The 21,055-nt window shown below is 47.7% G+C and overlaps 1 protein-coding gene across 1 annotated transcript in view; it reads right to left on the reverse strand.

Annotated features, from left to right (window-relative positions):
- Positions 1-19,840, reverse strand: part of HDAC1 (histone deacetylase 1) — a 42,393-nt gene extending 22,553 nt beyond the window's left edge. The window contains exons 1-2 of the mRNA XM_023219341.2: positions 19,705-19,840; positions 10,480-10,592 (exon numbers count right to left, since the gene is read on the reverse strand). Of these exons, the coding sequence (XP_023075109.1) occupies positions 10,480-10,592; positions 19,705-19,753 (162 nt within the window). The 5' untranslated portion in view covers positions 19,754-19,840. The remainder of the gene's footprint in view (positions 1-10,479; positions 10,593-19,704) is intronic.
- Positions 19,841-21,055: the final 1,215 nt, after the last annotated feature.

A 21,055-nucleotide genomic window follows, 5' to 3' on the forward strand; every position in this document is an offset into this window, starting at 1 on the left:
CACAGTGAGAGAAATACCAAGTTGTTTTTACTATACTAAGCCCTTTACCCTCTTCCTAATGTCATCAAAACTCTGGTCTGGCTATCCCTTCTACACAGATGACTGCACAAACTCCATTTTGATCTTAGTTCTGAGCTCCAGATTCATAGGTCCAATAGCTTCTCGGTCTGCTCCACCCACAAATCCTAAAGGCACTTCAAATTCAACTGGACTAAACAATTTGTTGTTGAGAGCCTAGAAGCACTCAAATTCCACTTAACTTCCAGAAGTTCTCTTTCACTATTTCTGTTAATGATACCAACGTCTACTCAGGCTGAAAACCTAAGTGTCATTTTAAACTCTGCCCTTTTCTGCTTTCCCGTTTCAATCCATTGCCAGTCTCTCTCGTGCCTCCATAATCTTGATTGCATCTACTACCCTATTTTTCCTATGCCCCTCTTTCCCAGGTTTCCTATTCTCAGCACCAACCACCTAGCTGTTCAAGATCGAAGCCAGGGCATCACCTTTGTTTTTTTTGTTTGTTTGTTTTTGTTTTGTTTTGTTTTTTGAGACAGAGTCTCATTCTGTCGCCTAGGCTGGAGTGTAATGGCATGATCTCGGTTCACTGCAACTTCTGCTGCCCAGGTTCAGCGATTCTTCTGTCTCAGCCTCCTAAGCAGCTGGGATTACAGGCGCCCGCCACCACGCCCAGCTAATTTTTGTATTTTTAGTAGAGATAGGGTTTCACCGTGTTGGCCAGGCTAGTCTCAAGCTCCTGAACTCAGGTGATCTGCCGGCCTCGGCCTCCCAAAGTACCAGGATTACAGGCATGAGCCACCACGCCCGGTCGGGGGTAACATCTTTGATTCTTCTTTTTTCATCCACTACATTCAGCTTCTCTTGAAACTACCATCAATGTATTATCTGTCAAATCTGTCCACTTCCATTCCGGGGCTACTACTCTTTTTGACTTGGATTCTGGCAACAATCTCCTAACTGGTATCCTAGCCTCCCTCTTAACCATTGTTAATTTATGCTCAATACTACAGGCAGACTTTTCTGTCTGTCTGTCTTTTCTCTTCTCTTTTCTCTTTTCTTTTCTTTCTTTTCCTTCCTTCCTTCCTTCTTTCTTTCTCTTTTTCTTTCTTTCTCTTTCTTTCTTTTTCTCTCTTTCTCTCCCTCTCTCCCTCTCCCTCTTTCTTTCTCTGTTTTTTTCTTATTGAGGTAGAGTCTCTCTCTGTCCCCCAGGCTGGAGTGCAGTGGCGCAATCTCGGCTCACTGCAAGCTCCGCCTCCGGGGTTCACGCCATTCTCCTGCCTCAGCCTCCTGAGTAGCTGGGACTACAGGCACCCGCCACCACGCCCAGCTAATTTTTTTGTATTTTTAGTAGAGATGGGGTTTCACCGTGTTAGTCAGAATGGTCTCGATCTCCTGACCTTGTGATCTGCCCGTCTCGGCCTCCCAAAGTGCTGGGATTACAGGCATGAGCCACCGCGCCCGGCCTTTTTTTTTTCTTTTTATCACCAAGTTTCACTCTTGTCACCCAGCTGGAGTGCAACAGCACGATCTTGGCTCACTGCAACCTCTGCCTCCCAGGTTCAAGCAATTCTCTTGCTTCGGCCTCCCGAGTAGCTGGGATTACAGGCGCCCACCACCACGCCCGGCTAATTTTTGTATTTTTAGTAGAGATGGGGATGTTGGCCAGGCTGGTCTCAAACTGCTCACCCCAGGTGATCCACCCGCCTCAGCCTCCCAAAATGCTGGGATTACAGGCGTGAGTCACCACGCCCGGCCTGTCTTTTTCTTTTTTATTTAGAGACAGGATCTCCCTATGTTGCCCAGGCTGGTCTCGAACTCCTGGGCTCAAGTGATCCTCTTGCCTCACCCTTGCTAGTAGCTAGGATTACGAGCTTGTGTCACTGTGCCTGTTATAGAGTTATCAGTCTTAAAATGCAAACTGAATCATGTCACTCTCCTCTAAAAACACTTCAATGGCTTCATTACTCAAAATATCAAGTTCAAACTCTTTAACCTGGCTTGGAAAACCAGAATAATCTGCCTGCTCACCCTACTTGCACTCCCCTAAATATTTTGTGTTCTATCCCAGGGAACACCAAACTCAAAGCACTCATAAGGGCCAGTCAGTTTAGCTAATTTGGTGTTTAAAACAAACATAAACAAAACACTGGTGAGCAGAGGACAGCCTTTATTTACATAGCTCTAACTGATGACTGCCATGAGGGAATTTGGGCCCAACTGCCAGATCCTTTCTGGACAGATTTCATTTTTTAAAGGGTTGGTCACTAACCTAAAGCCCTTAAAATACTTAGTGAGTTAAATAAAATATGTTTGAGAGGCTGAATTGATCTCATTCACTGTGCCAATCTGCCAAGCACCATTTTGCTTGCAGTTCCCCAAGGGCCATCTCTCTCACCTTTAGGCCTTTATACATGCTATGACCTAGAACACTGTTCTCTTCACACCCTCTACTCAACCTCTAGATTGCAAATTAAAAGTCAACCCAGGCACACACTTGTAGTCTCAACTACTTGGGAGGCTGAGGCAGGAGAATCACTTGAGCACAGGAGTTTGAGGCTATAGTGCATTATAATCTCACCTAGGAATAGCCACTGCATTCCATCCTTGGCAACAAAGCAAGGCTTTTTTTTTTTTTTTTCTTTTTGAGACTCGCTCTGTTGCCTAGGCTGGAGTACAGTGGCGCAACCTCAGCTTACTGCAGTCTCCGCCACCCAGGTTCAAGCGATTTTCCTCCCTCAGCCTCCCGAGTAGTTGGGATTACAGGCATCCACCACCATGCCCAGCTAATTTTTGTATTTTTAGTAGAGACAGCGTTTCACCGTGCTGGCCAGGTTGGTCTCGAACTCCTGACCTCAGGTGATCTGCCTGCCTTGGCCTCCCAAAGTGCTGGGATTGCAGGCGTGAGCCACCACACCCGGCCAAGGCTGTCTTTTAAAAAAGAGAAAGAGAAAGAAAGAAAGAGAGAGAGAAGAAAAGCCAATTCCCCCAAAAAGCTGTCGTTGACCTCTCAGAATCTCAGTTAAGTAACTCTCTGAAATGCTACCCTGAGAAGCCTGTACTTCCCTTATCATTTCACTCACCAAACTGCATAGAAATTGCATGTTTGCTTGGTCTACTCTGGGAGGCCAGGAGCAGGTTCTACCTTTATTTGAAGCAACAAGCATGATGCCTGACATACAGCAGCTGCTCAATAAGTAACTGTTGACCTAACCAATTAAGTCTTGGCTGGGTGTGGTGGCTCATGCCTACAATCCTAACACTTTGGGAGGCCAGGGGGTGCAGACTGCTTGGGCCCAGCACTTTGAGACCAGCTTACACAACAAGGGGAAATCCCATCTCTATAAAAAATACAAAAATTAGCCAGGTATAGTCGCACACAGTGTAGTCCCAGCTACTCAGGAGACTGAGGTAGGAGGATCACTTGAGCCCAGGAGGGTGAGGCTGCAGTGAGCTGTGATCACATCACTGCACTCCAGCCTGTATGACAGAGCAACACCCTATCTCAAAAAATAAAACAGGTCGGGCGCCGCGGCTCACGCCTCGGAGTCCAGGGCAGGCGGATCACGAGATCGAGACCATCCTGGCTAACATGGTGAAACCCCGTCTCTACTAAAAATACAAAAATACAAAAAATTAGCCAGGCATGGTGGCGGGCGCCTGCAGTCCTAGCTACTCGGGAGGCTGAGGCAGAAGAATGGCGTGAACCCGGGAGGCGGAGCTACAGTGAGCAGAGATTGCGCCACTGCACTCCAGCCTGGGCGACAGAGCAAGACTCCATCTCAAAAAAAATAAATAAGTAAAAAGAAAAAATAAAACAAAACAAAACCCATACATAAATTAAATCTCACATGGAGTATTTTTGCCTCCTAATTGGTCCTATTTCTATCCAGCCTTATCATCTTCCATCTTCCATACTGGTATCACAAAAATCTTAAAACGTTAATGTACTGCTCTCATTCAATGACACCCCGTTGACGAAGTAAAGATTCTAAGCTCTTTGATATAGCAATCAAGAAATTTCACATGGTTCCCTTCCCAATGCAACTGCCCCATTCTCTTTCACAAATATTATACTCCAAACAACTCTTCCTTAAGATCTGGAGAGCTATAGAGCTTTTCAACAGTGTTTGTGCTCATGTTCTTCCTATTATCTGAAATTTATCCCTTATCCCAAATCTCTGAAGGAAAGAGCCACCTCTTTTACAAAGTAAAAGCAAATCACCTTCTAACAACCCATCTTCATCCCAGGACTCAAAGTTCCAAAGAATACAGCAGTGCCCTCTTATCTTCAGTTGTGGTTTCTACAGTTCTAGTGACACACAATCACTGTCCAAAAATATTACACGAAAAATGCCAGAAATAAACAATTCATAAGTTTCAAATTGTGAGCCATTCATGATAAAATTCTGTAACATCCAGGTCTGTCCCCTGGGTGTGAATCATCCCTTTATCTGGCATATCCACACTGTATACTACCCACCTGTGAGTCACTTAGTAGACTTCTCAGTAATCAGGTCAGTTATCAAGGTATCACAGTGTTTCTGTTCAAGAAACCCTTATTTTACTTAATAATGGCCCCAAAGTACAAGAGTAGTGATGTTGGCAATATGCCAAAGAGAAGCTGTGCTGTGCATCCTTTACATGAAAGGGTTGAAGTTCTTAATACAATAAGGAAAGAAAAAAATCCTGTGCTGAAGTCGCTAAGAGCTAAGATCTACAGTAGGAATGAATCTTCTTTTTTTTTATTTTTGGGAAGGAGTTTCTCGTTGCCCCGGCTAGAGTGCAATGGTGCGAACTCAGCTCACTGCAACCTCTGCCCCCCAGGTTCAAATGATTCTCCTGTCTCAGCCTCCTGAGTAGCTGGGATTACAGGCATGCGCCACCACATCTGGCTAATTTTGTATTTTTAGTAGAGATAGGGTTTCACCATGTTAGTCAAGGTGATCTCGAACTCCTGACCTCAGGTGATCCACCAGCTTTGGCCTCCCAAAGCACTGGGATTACAGGCGTGAGCCACCACGCCTGGCCAGGAATGAATCTTCTATGCATGAAACTGCAAACAGTTTATTGTTATAATTGTCCTAGTTTATTATTATTGTTGTTAATTTCTTACTCTACCTAATTTAAAAATTAAGCTTTATCAGAGGTATATACATATAGGAAAAAATATAACATATATAGGGTACAGTACTATCCATGGTTTCAGGCATCTACTGGGGGTCCTAGAAAGTATCCCTGCTCAGATAAGAGTGGGCTACTGCATTACCCCACAGTCAAAAATCACAAAATACACAGGAAACACAGTCCAGGATCCTACAGAAACAACAACAAACACCACAATCAGATCTAAATAGACCTTGGTGAATTAGTGAAACACATATCAAAATCACAATTAAATTAAAAAGAAGTGCTACTCAGGAGGCTGAGGAGGGAGGATTACTTGAGTCCAGGAGCTTGAGGCTGCAATGAGCTATGACTGTGCCACTGTACTCTAGCCCAGGCAACAGAGTAAAACACTGTCTCTAAAAGAGAGAAAAAGAGACCGGGTGCCGTGGCTCACACCTGTAATCCCAGAATTTGCGAGGCCAAGGCGGGCGGATCACCTGAGGTTGGGAGTTAGAGACCAGCCTGACCAACATGGAGAAATCCCATCTCTACTAAAAATACAAAATTAGCTGGCTATGGTGGCGCATGCCTGTAATCCCAGCTGCTCAGTAGGTGAAGATTGCAGTGAGCTGAGATTGCACCATTGCACTCCAGCCTGGGCAACAAGAGCAAAACTCTGTCTCAAAAAAAAAAAAGAGCGAGAAAAAGAAAAAAAAAGTGAAAGGGCAAATAGCCAAATCACTTTTTCAGAAGAACAAAGTGGGAGAACTGTGCTACCACATAACAAGACTTACTATAATATAAAGCTACTGTAATTAAGCCACTGTGGTATTGGCATATGGGTCAATAAGCAGACCAAGTCAACCAAACAGAGAGCCCAAAGCCAGACACACACATACTGCCTGGCACAAAATAGGTGCTTGATGAGTATATATGCAATGAATAAGTAAAAATGGACATTTAATATATAAAAGAAATGGGTCAGGCACTGTGGCTCATGCCTGTAATCTCAGCACTTTGGGAGGCCAAGGTGGGCAGATCACTTGAGCCCAGGAGTTTGAGACCAACCTGGTTAACACAGCAAAACCCCATCTCTACAAAAATACAAAAATTAGCCAAGTGTGGTGGCATGCACCCGTGGTCCCAGCTATTCAGGAGGCTGAGGTGGAAAGATGGCTTGAGCCTGGGAGGCGGAGGATGCGGTGAGCTGAGATCGCACTGCTGCACTGCAGCCTGAGTGCCAGAGTGAGACACTGTCTCAAAAAAAAAAAAAAAAGACAACCAAATAGGAAAATGGGCAAAAAGGTTGAATAGGAATCGGGGAATACAAATTAAAGATAATAAGATACCATTTCATGTCTACCTAAATTAGCAACAAAATTGAAATCTGACAAAATCAAGTTTTGTCAAGGACACAGAGCAACTGCAATTCTCCTACATAGCTGGCAATTGGAAACTATTTTGGCTTTATCTAATACAGGTGAATATTTTCATATGTCCTGACCCAATTCTACTCCTAGTATATCCTTTAGTGAAACTTTAGCATATATGTATCAAGAGACATGTTCAAGAAAGTTCATGGCAGCAGTATTTGCAATAGACAAACCCCAGAAGCAAATCAAATGCCCATCAATGAGATAACAGACTAGAATACATTTATTTCAAGGAAATACAGTAAAAATAAATACAGCAGCCAGGCGCGGTGGCTCACGCCTGTAATCCCAACACTTTGGGAGGCCGAGGTGGGCAGATCACGAGGTCAGGAGATCGAGACCATCCTGGCTAACACAGTGAAACCCTGTCTCTACTAAAAAATAGAAAAAATTATCCAGGCATGGTGGCAGACACCTGCAGTCCCAGCTACTGGGGAGGCTGAGGCAGGAGAATGGTGTCAACCCGGGAGGTGGAGCTTGCAGTGATCCGAGATCGCGCCACTGCACTCCAGCCTGGGTGACAGAGCGAGACTCTGTCTCAAAAATAATAATAATAATAAATAGATAAATAAATAAATAAATACAGCTACACATACCAACATGGGTGAGTCTCAAGAACATGTTTAGCAGCCAGGCACAGTGGCTCAAGCCTGTAATCCCAGCACTTTGGGAGGCCGAGACGGGCAGATCACAAGGTCAGGAGATTGAGACCATCCTGGCTAACACGGTGAAACCCTGTCTCTACTAAAAAATACAAAAAACGAGCCGGGCGAGGTGGTGGGCGCCTGTAGTCCCAGCTACTCGGGAGGCTGAGGCAGGAGAATGGTGGAAACCTGGGAGGCAGAGCTTGTAGTGAGCCGAGATCTGGCTGCTGCACTCCAGCCTGGGCGACAGAGCGTGACTCCGTCTCAAAAAAAAAAGAACATGTTTAGCAAAAATAAGAAAGTCACATAATAAATACTGTGTGGTTCCATCTATATAACAATCAAACATGTAAAACTAAAACATACTGTGCTTGGAACTGCAGGTAAAAAATAAAAATCATTTTTATAATTTTTTAAAAAGAATACAGGCATGGTGGCTGATGCTTAAAGTCTCAGCACTTTGGGAGATTAAAGTAGGAAGATCTCTTGAGGCCAAGGGTTTGACGCCAGCCTGGGCAAAACAGCAAGACCCTGTTTCAACAAAAAAATTTTTTTGAATTAGCTGAGAGAGGCTGGCTATGGTGACTCACGCCTGTAATCCCAGCACTTTGGGAGGCCAAGGCAGGCGGATTGCTTTGAGTTCCAGAATTCAAGATCAGCCTGGGCAAAATGGTAAAACTCCATTTCTACCAAAAAATTAGCCAAGCATGGTGGCTTACACCTTTAAATCCAGCTACTTGGCAAGCTGAGGCTGGAGAATCACCTGAGCCCAGAAAGCAGAGGTTGCAGTGAGCTGAGATCGCACCACTGCACTCCAGTCTGGGTGACAGAAGGAGACCCTGTCTCAAAAAAAAAACAAACAAACAACAACAAAAAAAAAACAGGCATGGTGGTGCCTGCCTGTAGTCCTAGCCACTTGGGAGGCTGAAGTGGGAAGATAACTTCAGCTCAGGAGTTCAGGGCTGTAGTGAGCTATGATCACGCCACTGCACTCCTGCGTGCAGGGATAGTCTGCTCCCTAGAGTACCTAAAAATATCTTCTGCCTTTTCCGTTTTTCATTCCCAGCTGCCTTCATACCTAAAAAAGCTCTATAGTCCCAAGGTCTGTCTACTCCTCTACTTTCCTTCCCTGCTTCCCCAGTTGCCTCCACTGGCTCCATAGACATGACAAGGCCATCTAGAAAAGAACACTCATCTCCTTTCAGTCTCTGGAATGGGTGACAAAAATACCACTGTTGTTAGATTACTCAAGCTGTAGAAACAGACTTTAACCACAGATTCTTATGCTGTAAGGCAACATGCACCCCCAGTCCCTCTTTATTTTCTCATTTGGACTCTTGTAACAGCCACTCACCTAGCCTCCCTGCTTCTAAAATGCATGCCTGTTCCTATCTCTCTTTCATTAAAAACCCTTCACTTGTTCCTCCTCACTGTCTCCAGAGAGGTTAAAACTGGGAACCATTGGACCTATTTGGTCTACAGATGTACTAATATGTTTGGTTTGTATACATGCTTCAAATAAAAACCAAAAAGCAAAAACTCTGGGTTAACTTTTTTTTTGAGACAAAATCTCATTCTGTCACCTGGGCTGGAGTGCAGTGGTGCAATCACGGCTCACCGCAGCCTTGACCTCCCAGGCTCAAGTGATCCTCCGACCTCAGCCTTCCAGATAGCTGGGACTACAGGTGCAGGCCAGCATGCCAGCTAATTTTTTTTTGTATTTTTTGTAGAGACAAGGTTTCTTGGGATAACATTTTAAACCTGGGAGATTTTACATAATAATCTGGATTTCCAGCATCTCTTTTTTTTTTTTGAGATGGAGTCTCGCTCTATTGCCCAGGCGGGAGTGCAGTGGCCGGATCTCAGCTCACTGCAAGCTCCGCCTCCCGGGTTTACGCCATTCTCCTGCCTCAGCCTCCCAAGTAGCTGGGACCACAGGCGCCCGCCACCTCGCCCAGCCAGTTTTTTGTATTTTTTAGTAGAGACGAGGTTTCACTGTGTTAGCCAGGATGGTCTCGATCTCCTGACCTCGTGATCCGCCCGTCTCGGCCTCCCAAAGTGCTGGGATTACAGGCTTGAGCCACCGCGCCCAGCCCCAGCATCTCTTTAAAAACTCGAAGATCAGTGAAAAGTCACCTGTAGCTGAATCTACAGGTTAGACAGAGTCTATCCTCTCTGATAACTAGAGATTTGGCATCTACTTCAACACAGTCCTACTCACTCTTATTTAGGCATTAAAGTTTTGGTTTTTTGGTTTTGTTTTGTTTTTTTGAGACAGGGTCTCACTCTGTCTCTCAGGCTGGAGCACAGTAGTGCAATAACGGATCACTGTCACCTCTGCTTCCCAGGCTCAAAACGATCCTCCCACCTCAGCCTCCTAAGTAGCCGGGACTACTTGCCACCATGTCTGGCTATTTTTTTGTAGAGACGAGGTTTTGCCATGTTGACCAGGTTGGTCTCAAACTCCTGGGCTCAAGCAATCTGCCCATCTCGGCCTCCCAAAATGCTAGGATGACAGGCATGAGCCACCACACCTGGCTTTGTTTTTTTGTTTTGTTTTGTTTTGTTCTTGAGATGGAGTCTTGCTCTGTCACCCAGGCTGGAGTGCAGTGGTGCAATCTCAGCTCACTGTAAGCTCTGCCTTGTGGGTTCACACCATTATCCTGCTTCAGCCTCCCGAGCAGCTGGGACTACAGGTGCCCGTCACCACGCCCAGCTAATTTTTTGTATTTTTAGTAGAGACGGGGTTTCACCGTGTTAGCCAGGATGGTCTCGATCTCCTGACCTTGTGATCCGCCCACCTCGGCCTCCCAAAGTGCTGGGATTACAGGCGTAAGCCACCGTGCCCAGCCTAGCTTTTTTTTTAAGACAGAGTCTTGCTCTGTCCCCCAGGCTGGAATGCAGTGGTGCAATCATAGCTCACTGCAGCCTCAACCTCCCAGGCTCAAGCAGTCTTCCCACCTCAGCCTCCCAAGTACCTGAGACCACAGGCACATGCCACCATGGCCAAATTCTGTTGTAGAGACAGGATTTCCCTATGTTGCCCAGGCTGGCCTAGAACTCCTAGGTTCAAGAGATCCTCCTGCCTCCACCTCCTGAAGTGCTGTGATTACAGGTGTGAGCCACCATGCCCAGCCAAAAAGCTTTATCATTTATTGTACCTGCCTTGTAACAGCAGTCAACATGTAAATGAGTGGTGGAGAAAACGAGATAATGAATGGCATATGGGGAACCAGAGCAGATGCAGTTAGGGAATAATAGCACAGCTGGTAACTCACATAGATTTCCATTTTTCGGTAGAGACCATAGTTGAGCAGCAAATTATGAGTCATGCGGATTCGGTGAGGCTTCATTGGGTGGCCTTGTCCATAGTAGTAATTTCCAACATCCCCTGAAGAAGAGACAGTGACAGCTTCACTAAACGGTTAGATATACACTCCCACGAGAACCCAGGAATTTTTTTTTCTTTTTTTTTTGAGATGGAGTCTTGCTCTGTCACCCAGGCTGGAGTGCAGTGGTGCGATCTTGGCTCACTGCAAGCTCCGCCTCCTGGGTTCATGCCATTCTCCTGCCTCAGCCTCCTGAGGAACTGGGACTGCAGACACCCGCCACCACGCCTGGCTACTTTTTTTGTATTTTTAGTAGAGACGAGGTTTCATCGTGTTAGTCAAGATGGTCTCGATCTCCTGACCTCATGATCCGCCCATCTCGGCCTCCCAAAGTGCTGGGATTACAGGCGTGAGCCACCACGCCCAGCGAACCCAGGAATTTTTACAGCAAACTCCCAGTCAAATTCTTTCTGGCTCATTTCTAGTTTCCAAGATTCTCTCCTACCTTTTGAAGGGTAACTCCAAAAGAAAAAAAGAAAAAAAAGCAGGGATCCTAGTGAGGTCAACATTTAAGGTTCAGGCCGGGCGCAGTGGCTCAAGCCTGTAATCCCAGCACTGTGGGAGGCCGAGATGGGCGGATCACGAGGTCAGGAGATCGAGACCATCCTGGCTAACCCGGTGAAACCCCGTCTCTACTAAAAAAATACAAAAAACTAGCCGGGCGAGGTGGTGGGTGCCTGTAGTCGCAGCTACTCGGGAGGCTGAGGCAGGAGAACGGTGGGAACCCGGGAGGTGGAGCTTGCAGTGAGCTGAGATGGCGCCACGGCACTCCAGCCTGGGGGACAGAGCGAGACTCCGCCTCCCGGGTTTACGCCGTTCTCCTGCCTCAGCCTCCCGAGTAGCAGGGACTACAGGCGCCCGCCACCTCGCCCGGCTAGGTTTTTGTATTTTTTAGTAGAGACGGGGTTTCACCGTGTTAGCCAGGATGGTCTTGATCTCCTGACCTTGTGATCTGCCCGTCTCGGCCTCCCAAAGTGCTGGGATTATAGGCTTGAGCCACTGCACCCGGCCTCTTTTTTTTTTTTTTTGAGATGATCTGTTGCCCAAATTGGAGTGCAGTGGTGCAATCTCAGCTCACTGCAACCTCCGCCCTCTGGGTTCAAACAACTCTCCTGCCTCAGCCTCCCAAGTAGCTGAGATCACAGGCATATACCACCATGCCTGGCTAATTTTTATATTTTTAGTAGAGAAGGGGTTTCACCTTGTTGGCCAGGCTGGTCTCAAACTCCTGATCTCAGGTGATCCACCCACCTTGGCCTCCCAAAGTGCTGGGATTACAGTTGTGAGCCTGTGTGCCTGGCCAGCATTGAATCAAGGACTTTCTTTCTTTTTTTTTTTTTTTTTTGAGACGGAGTCTCTCTCTGTTGCCCAGGCTAGAGTACAGTGGTGCTATCTCGGCTCACTGCAAGCTCCCCCTCCCAGGTTCACGGCATTCTTCTGCCTCAGTCTCCCGAGTAGCTGGGACTACAGGCGCCCACCACCATGCCCGACTAATTTTTTGTATTTTTAGTAGAGACTGGGGTCTCGATCTCCTGACCTCGTGATCCGCCCACCTCGGCCTCCCAAAGTGCTGGGATTACAGGCATGAGCCACCGCACCCGGCCAAGGACTTTCTTAATCTGCCTTTCCAGTTTCATCTCCTGCTACCACCCTTTCCCACAACACACACACACACACATACACACTCTCTCTCTCTCTCTCTCTGCTCTAGACTGGAGTAGGCAAATTATGGCCCTTGGGCCAAATACAACTAGCTGCCTGCTTTGGTAAATAAAATTTTATTGGAACACAGCCATGCCCATTTGTTTACAGTTCCTCTATGGCTATTTTCACACTATAGTGGCAGAGCTGAGCAGTTTAGTTGCCACAGACACCCATGCGTATGGCAAAATAAAGCCTAAAATATTTACTATGTGGCCTTATACAGAAAAAGTTTGCCAACCTGTGCTCCAGACACACCAGATTATAATCAGTATCCTGAACATGACATTCACCTTCACACCACAGTATCCTTTGTGCAGACTGTTCCTTCGACCTGAAATGTCCTCCTTTCTCTGATGATGCTTGTACTACAAAGCCCACCTCAAGCTCCAAACCCTTTCTTGATCAAAATAGATGGTCTTTTCCTCTACATGTAATTTGTATACAGCACTTCATTAGTTTTCTTTTTTTTTTTTTATTATTTCTTGAGACGGAGTCTCACTCTGTTGCCCAGGCTGGAGTGCAATGGTGCTATCTCGGCAGCTCTCTACAACCTCCACCTCCCAGGTTCAAGCAATTGTCCTGCCTCAGCCTCCTAAATTGCTGGGATTACAGATGGGTGCCACCAAACCCAGCTAATTTTTGTATTTTAGTAGAGGTGGGATTTCACCATGTTGGCCAGGCTGGTCTCAAACTCCTCACCTCAAGTGATCCGCCCAGCTCAGCCTCCCAAAGTGCTAGGATTATTTTATATCTAAATTATTTACATGACTATATCCACAAGACTGGGTACCCCTTGAAGGCAAGGATTACTATGCCTTGTATATCACAGAGGCTCAATAAAGATTCAATGAATTGAATTGAGTCTCAGAGAAGTTAAGTGCCTGCTCAAGATGACACAGCTAATGGATGATCTGCAGCCCACTCTTCTGACTCCAAATCCAATATACTAAAAGCTACATTGGGTTTCTTTTTCTTTTCTTTTTTTTTTTTTTGAGACGGAGTCTCGCATTGTCCCCCAGACTGTAGTGCAGTGGCCGGATCTCAGCTCACTACAAGCTCCGCCTCCCGGGTTTACACCATTCTCCTGCCTCAGCCTCCCAAGTAGCTGGGACTACAGGCGCCCGCCACCTCGCCAGGCTATTTTTTTTTTTTTTTGTATTTTTAGTAGAGACGGAGTTTCACCGTGTTAGCCAAGATGGTCTCGATCTCCTGACCTCATGATCCGCCTGTCTCGGCCTCCCAAAGTGCTGGGATTACAGGCTTGAGCCACCGCGCCCGGCCTTTTTTTTTTTTTTTTTTTTGAGACAGTCTCGCTCTGTCGCCCAGGCTGGAGCGCAGTGGCACAATCTTGGCTCACTGCAAGCTCCGCCTCCTGGGTTCACGCCATTCTCCTGGCTTAGCCTCCCAAGTAGTTGGGACTACAGGCGCCCGCCACCACACCCGGCTAATTTTTTGCATTTTTTTTTAGTAGAGACAGGGTTTCACCATGTTAGCCAGGATGGTCTTGATCTCCTGACCTTGTGATCCACCCGCCTCAGCCTCCCAAAGTGCTGGGATTATAGGCATGAGCCACTGTGCCCGGCCCTACATTGGGTTTCTCAGGTACTTACTTTAGTTTGCACTTAATCTAGAGGGCCCTATAAATCTACCTGGTAGAAAGTTCCTTGAACACTGTTGCAAAATCAAGTGAACTACACACCCAAAGATCTCTCCTTAGAGGTTTATTAGGATGAGGCAGAGCTTTCGGCACCCAGTGAATAAAAGGCATGAGCCTTGATCCCTAGCAACTCCCTTGCCTATCAAGCCTGCATCCAGCCAAGGCTCAGACCTGGGGGACTAAGACACCTTATCCAGAAGGTTAAGGGAGTATCTGAGGTGAGGGTACTGAGGGTGGGGCTCTGAGACACCATTCTTTTCTTTTTATGTTTTTTTGTTTGTTTGATGTTTTCGTTTGTTTGCTTGTTTGTAGAGATAGCATCTTGCTTTGTTGCCCGGGCTGGTTTCAAACTCCTGATTAGCCTTCTAAGTGCTGGAATTACAGATGTGAGCCTCCAATAGTGCAGGCCAACCATCCTTTTCTTTTTTTTTTTTTTTGAGACAGAGTCTGGCTCTGTCGCCCAGGCTGGAGTGCAGTGGCCGGATCTCAGCTCACTGCAAGCTCCGCCTCCTGGGCTTACGCCATTCTCCTGCCTCAGCCTCCCGAGTAGCTGGGACTACAGGTGTCCACCACCTCGCCCGGCTAGTTTTTTGTATTTTAGTAGAGACAGGGTTTCACCGTGTTAGCCAGAATGGTCTCAATCTCCTGACCTCGTGATCAGCCCATCTCAGCCTCCCAAAGTGCTGGGATTACAGGCTTGAGACACCGCGTCCGGCAATCTCCTCCTCTTCAAACTTACCTCCATTTGAACTTTTCCTTGCCATTTACCCTCGCATCACAAAGGATTTTGTTAAAGGTTGGTGTCTCTACCTGGGCTATGGTTTCCATTTCCCCTGGTCACCTCAGGAAGCTCCATCACTACTAGTCCCTATCCTGTATCTTCACCCTCTCCCTCTCTTCTGGCTGTTTTCTGTAAGAATTATTTCAATATGCTCAACTTTTAGCCACTACATCTCCCTTATCAATAATCCTCTCTCTCTACCTCACACAAGCTTCCCTTTGAAAGGGTTCAACCAGCTGGGCATGGTGGCTCACGCCTGTAAACCTAGCACTTTGGGAGGCCGAGGCGGGCAGATCACTTGAGCTCAGGAGTTTGAGACCAACCTGGGCAACATGGTGAAATCCTGTCTCTAAGCAAAAGACAACCGTTTGTCTTCTAAACAAAAAATACAAAAAGGGTGCACACCTGTGGTTCCAGCTACTTGGAAGAGTGAGCTGAGATCGTGCCACTGCACTCCAGCCTGAGTGACAGAGTGAGACCCCGTCTCCAAAAAAAGGGTTCAACCCAATGTCTCCTCTTCATCTAGCCATCCATGTACTGCAATCTACCACAATCTAGCTTCTGCCCCAATTGCTGCCAACACTTGCCCAATCCCTCCCTTCTTTAGCTTCTGCAACCCGGTACTTTATGGTTCACTTACCTCTCTGGCCCCTCACTCTATATTGTTATACATTTAATCAACACATATTTATTGAGAACCTACCATGAGCTAGGCATTGTTTTTGGTGCTGGGGATAGAGGTAAACAAGGCATGGCCCCTTTCTCTAAAGAGCCTCCTGCCTACAAGAAATATGACCAAGTAAATGGGCAATTCCGCTACACAGTGACAAATACTATGGTGAGGGTGTACACAGCATGAGGGGTACTAAACTTTTCCTCAATCCACTTCCTTAGAATTCCAGCCTGGAATTCTATATAACTTCTTGGGTGACTGCATCCTTTAGGACTAAATTTACTATAATTAAAATTGCTACCAGCCAGGAATGGTGGCTCATGCCTATAATCCCAGCACTTTGGGAGGTTGAGATGGGAGGATCACCTGAGCCCAGGAGTTCAAGGCCAGCCCGGACAACATGGCGAGACAACATCTCTACAATAAATACATAAATAAATAAATAAATAAATAAATAAATAGAATAAAATAACTATCCACATGCTGATTGCTATGGTCTGAATGTGTCCCCCAAAATTCATGTGTTGGAAACATAATCCCCAGTGCCAACAATGTTTGGAAGTGGAGCCTTTTGGGAGGTGTTTAGGTCTCAAGGGCTCTACCATTCTAATACATTAATGGCCTTATAAAAAAAACAGAGAGTTCATCCTTTTTTGCCTTTCCACCTTCTATCATAAGAAGACACTGAATTCAAAGCACCATATTGGAAGTAGAGACCAGACCCTCACCAGACACCAAATGCTGGCACCCTGATCTTGGCCTTTCCAGCCTTGGACTTCTCAGCCTCCAGAACTATGAGAAATACATTTATGTTCTTTTTTTTTTTTTTTTTGACACAAGGTCTCACTCTGTCCCCCAGGCTGGAGTGCAGTGGTGCAATCATGGCTCACTGCAAAGTCGACCTCCCAGGATCAAGTGATCCTCCCACTTCAGCCTCTCTACAGGCACATGTCATCATGCCCAGCTAATTTTTTTACTTTTTGTTGAGACGGGGTTTCCCTATGTTGCCCAGGCTGGTCTCAAACTCCTGGGCTCAAAAGAACCGTCTGCCCCAGCCTCCCAAACTACTGGGATTATAGGCATGAGCCACCACATCCAGCAATTTCTGTTCTTTATAAACAGTGGTCTGTTACAACAGACTAAGATACTGATGACTACCAAAAAAATTTCTATCTTCTAAACTACCTACTAGATGCCTCTACTTGAATGTCCCCTAAACATCTTAACAGTTATCAATAGTTATTTCTAAACAAACAAACACCAACCAAAAAAAACAGTGGCTTATGCCTGTAATCCCAGCACTTTGGGAGGCCGAGGTGGCAGGATTGCTTGAGGCCAGGCCCAGGAGTTCAAGACAAGCCTGGGCAATATATTGAGACCCCATCTCTAGAAGTTTAAAAAAAAAAAATTATCAACTGACATGGCATTCTCCAAACCAAACACTCACCATCAAATTGCCACACCAGAGGCCAGGAAGTGTGGCTCACGCCTGTAATCCCAGTACTTTAGGAGGCTGAGGCAGACAGATCACTGGAGGTCAGTTTGAGACCAGCCTGGCCAACATGGTGAAACCCCATCTCTAATAAAAATACAAAAATTAGCCAAGCATGGTGGCGTACACCTGTAATCCCAGCTACTCAGGAGGCTGAGGCAGGAGAATCCCTTGAATCTAGGAGGTGGAGGTTGCAGTTGCAGTGAGCCAGTATCATGCCACTGCACTCCAGCCTGGGTGACAGAGCTAGACACTGTCTGTCTCTCTCTCCATATATATATGTATTGCCCACACCAGGAACTTGGGATCCATGCCTTCTTCCTTACCCCTACAATCTGAATTTCTTTTTTGGTTTGTTTTTGTTTTTTTGAGACCAAGTCTCAATCTTCTGCTCAGGGTGGAGTGCAGCAGTGAGAACTCAGCTCACTGCAATCTCCGCCTCCCAGGTTCAAAGAATTCTCATGCCTCAGCCTCCTGAGTAGCTGGGACTACAGGCATGTGCCACCACACCTGGCTAATTTTCTTATTTTTTTGAGATGGAGTCTCACCCTGTTGCCCAGGCTGGAGTGCGGTGGCGCAGTCTTCGCTCACTGCAACCTCTGCCTTTCAGGTTCAAGTGATTCTCCTGCCTCAGCCTCCTGAGTAGCTGGGATTACAGGTGTGTGCCACTACGCCCAGGTAATTTTTGTATTTTTAGTAGAGACAGGGTTTCACCATGTTGGCCAGGCTGGTCTTGAACTCCTGGCCTCGAGTGATCTCCTGCCTCGGCCTCCCAAAGTACTGGGATTATAGGCGTGAGCCACTGCACCTGGACCCCATTACTTTGATTTCTTTCTCTTTTTTTTTTTTTTTTGGAGACGGAGTCTCCCTCTGTCGCCCAGGATAGAGTACAGTGGCATGATCTCGGCTCACTGCAAGCTCCACCTCCCGCATCCACACCATTCTCCTGCCTCAGCCTCCCAAGTAGCTGGGATTATAGGCGCCCGCCACCACGCTCGGCTAATTTTTTTGTATTTTTAGTAGAGACGGGGTTTCATCAGTTAGCCAGGATGGTCTCGATCTCCTGACCTTGTGATCCGCCCTCCTCAGCCTCCCGAAGTGCTGGGAGTACAGGCGTGAGCCACCGTGCCCAGCCCATGACTTTAATTTCTAAGGTATAAACCTGATGATGTCACTAACCTGCATAAAACTTGAATCATTCACAAGTGCCCTCAATAAAGTTCAACTTCCTTGGGACAGCATGCCCAGCCCTTCATGGTCTGGTCCCTATTTACATTTTTTTTTTTTAGACATAGCCTTGCTCTGTTGTCCAAGCTGGAGTGCAGTGGTATGATCTCGGCTCACTGCAACCTCCACCTCCCGGGTTCTAAGGGATTCTCCTGCCTCAGGCTCCAGAGTAGCTGGGATTACAGGTGCACGACACCATGCCCGGCTAATTTTGTATTTTTAGTAGAGACGGGGTTTCACCATGTTGGCCAGGCTGGTCTCGAACTCCTGACCTCAGATGATCCACCAGCCTTGGCCTCCCAAAGTGCTGGGATTACAGGTGTGAGCCACCTCACCTGGTCGGTCTCCATTTACTTCTGCAACCTCATTATTTGCAACCCTTCCCTCACCTCGGGTCCCAACCTTCTACAACAGGCCCCCAAATCTATGTGTCAGCCATATTGTTACAAATGCCTGTTTTTCTTTCTTCCTTTTTTTTTTTTTGAGACAGAGTCTTGCTCTGTCACCCAGGCTGGAGTCCAGTGGCCTGATCTCATCTCACTGCAACCTCCACCTCCCAAGTTCAAGCGATTCTCCTGCCTCAGCCTCCCAAGAAGATGGAATTACAGGCACGCGCCACGACGCCCAGCTCCTTTTTATATTTTTGTAGAGACAGGGTTTTGCCATGTTGGCCAGGCTGGTCTCGAACTCCTGACCTCAAGTGATCCGCCTGCCTTGGCCTTCCAAAGTGCTGGGATTACAGGCGTGAGCCACCGCGCCCGGTCAAATGCCTGTTTTTCAAAGGTGCTGTCCTCTCTCTTGCCTCTGAAACTTGCTGTTATCTTTGCCTTCCCTGTGCCTGGCTAAGAACTCCTGTTCTTCAGGTCCTGAGACGTCCCCTCCTTCGCTGACTCCTCAGGTGGAGTTCGGTGCCTATTCTCTGTGCTCCTCTAACACTCTGAGCTCTGACACGGAGAGAACTTCGGCCATTGGGACCCGATCATCCCCACCGCCCCAGCCCCTCAACACTTCCTCGAACACAATAACCTGCTTGAGAGATTAAGTGAGAAGTCTGTTTTAACAGGTTGCATCCTTCTCCTTGCAACCCCTGGCGCCCCACGTCGCAGTAGCAACCGCAGGCCCCGCTCAGAGGCTGGGGGAGGGGAGGCGGGCGACCAGTCGTGCAGGGCTCTTCCCCCAGAAAAGATGAGGAAGAGACGGGGCAGGGAAGAGCTTTGGGTTCTCGGCAAGAAAATGTATCCTTGCAGCCATCTCCATCAGATTCAGCCTCCCTGCTAGGACGCACCCTCCCCTCTAGGAGTCCCACTCAAACTCTCCACATCAAACTCTCCACATCAGACTTCCTCAGAATCTTCCCACCAAGATTACCTCAGGGTTCCCCCACGCGATCCCCTCGATCTCAGCCTCGATCTCCTTTCCTCACAGCCTCCTCCCTCAGCCTCGACTTCCCCCTCGCAGCCTCCCCTCCGAGCCTCTCCCCAGCGCCTCAGCCTCCCGCAGCCTCCCATCGGCGCTCCAGCCTCAGCCTCCAGGTCCCCGGTTCGGCCCGGCCCCGCCCCCGCCGCGAGGACGGTGCTCACCGTCGTAGTAGTAACAGACTTTCCTCCGGGTGCCCTGCGTCTGCGCCATCTTGCTCGCCTCCCGTCCCTACCGTCAGTCGGTCCGTCCGCCCTCCCGCCCGCGGCTCAGCTCAGCGTCCGACCCAGGGGGGAGGGGGCGGGTCTCCGGTCCGCCCCGCCCGTCCCCTCCTGAGCTCACCTATAGCCGCGCAGCCCGGGCACCGCTCCAGCCAATCAGCTTGCGCAGACACGGGCCCGGAACTCGGCAGGGGGCAAGGGCAGCCCGGAGAGGCCGCCGAGGGCCCCCTGGGCCTGTACCAAGGTCTGCGACAGATGGGTGGGGAGCCGCCCGGGGACCGTACCATCAGTCCCGGGGGAGGAAAGCAGCTCCGTAAACTTAACAGTCTCACTTGGTCGTGAAAAGCGTGCTTGGAGATCGGAGGCCAACTTTCTGATTTTACGGAGAATAAACCGAGGCCTACAGGGGAAAAGTGACTTGCACAAGGTCACTCGGCCAATAAAAGGGCTGAACCTGGGTTAGAAAGCGAGTTTGTGATCGCAAAGGAGGGCTACAGAAAAATAATTAAATTAAAAAGAAAAGCAACACGCTGGTTTTGAGAGGAAGAAACTGACAAGAAAGGGAAAGAAAGCTGTTTGTCAAGGGGCTGCTGTGTGCCAAGTACTGTGCGATAGTTCACCAATGTTATTTCAGTTTTTCCTCAAAACACCTCTCGGCCAAGGGCTTTTTACCTCCATTTTACAGGACAGGATAAAGAAGTTCAGATTTCTGTGAATTACTCAAAGTTACACAAAGTAATTAAATTCAGTTTTTCAACTGTACAGCGTTTTTTGAATGCCTTCTTTGCACCAGAGGCACTGTAACAAAGTGACAGAACCCAGCCTTTCTGACTCTAAAACCTACCTCCCTGAAGCAGTCACCCAGGATGACTTAAGTAGGAGTCTCTTTAGACAGGAGGAAATGGGATTATCCTATGATAGGAGGGCAGATTTTCCTTTCCTTTCCTTTTTCTTTTTTTTTTAAGACGGAGTCTTGCTCTGTCGCCCAGGCTGGATTTGGAGTGCAGTGGGCGATCTCGGCTCACTGCAAGCTCCGCCTCCCGGGTTCCTGCCATTCTCCTGCCTCAGCCTCCCGAGTAGCTGGGACCACAGGCGCCCGCCACCATGCCCGGCTAATTTTTTGTATTTTTAGTAGAGACGGGGTTTCACCGTGGTCTCGATCTCCTGACCTTGTGATCCACCCGCCTCGGCCTTCCAAAGTGATGGGATTACAGGCGTGAGCCACCGCGCCCGGCCCTTTCCTTTTTCTTTTCCTTTTTCCTTCCCTTCCCCTCCCCTCCCCTTCCCTCCCCTC

The sequence above is a fragment of the Piliocolobus tephrosceles genome, chromosome 1 (genome assembly GCF_002776525.5).
Source record: "Piliocolobus tephrosceles isolate RC106 chromosome 1, ASM277652v3, whole genome shotgun sequence".
Lineage (NCBI taxonomy): Eukaryota > Metazoa > Chordata > Mammalia > Primates > Cercopithecidae > Piliocolobus > Piliocolobus tephrosceles.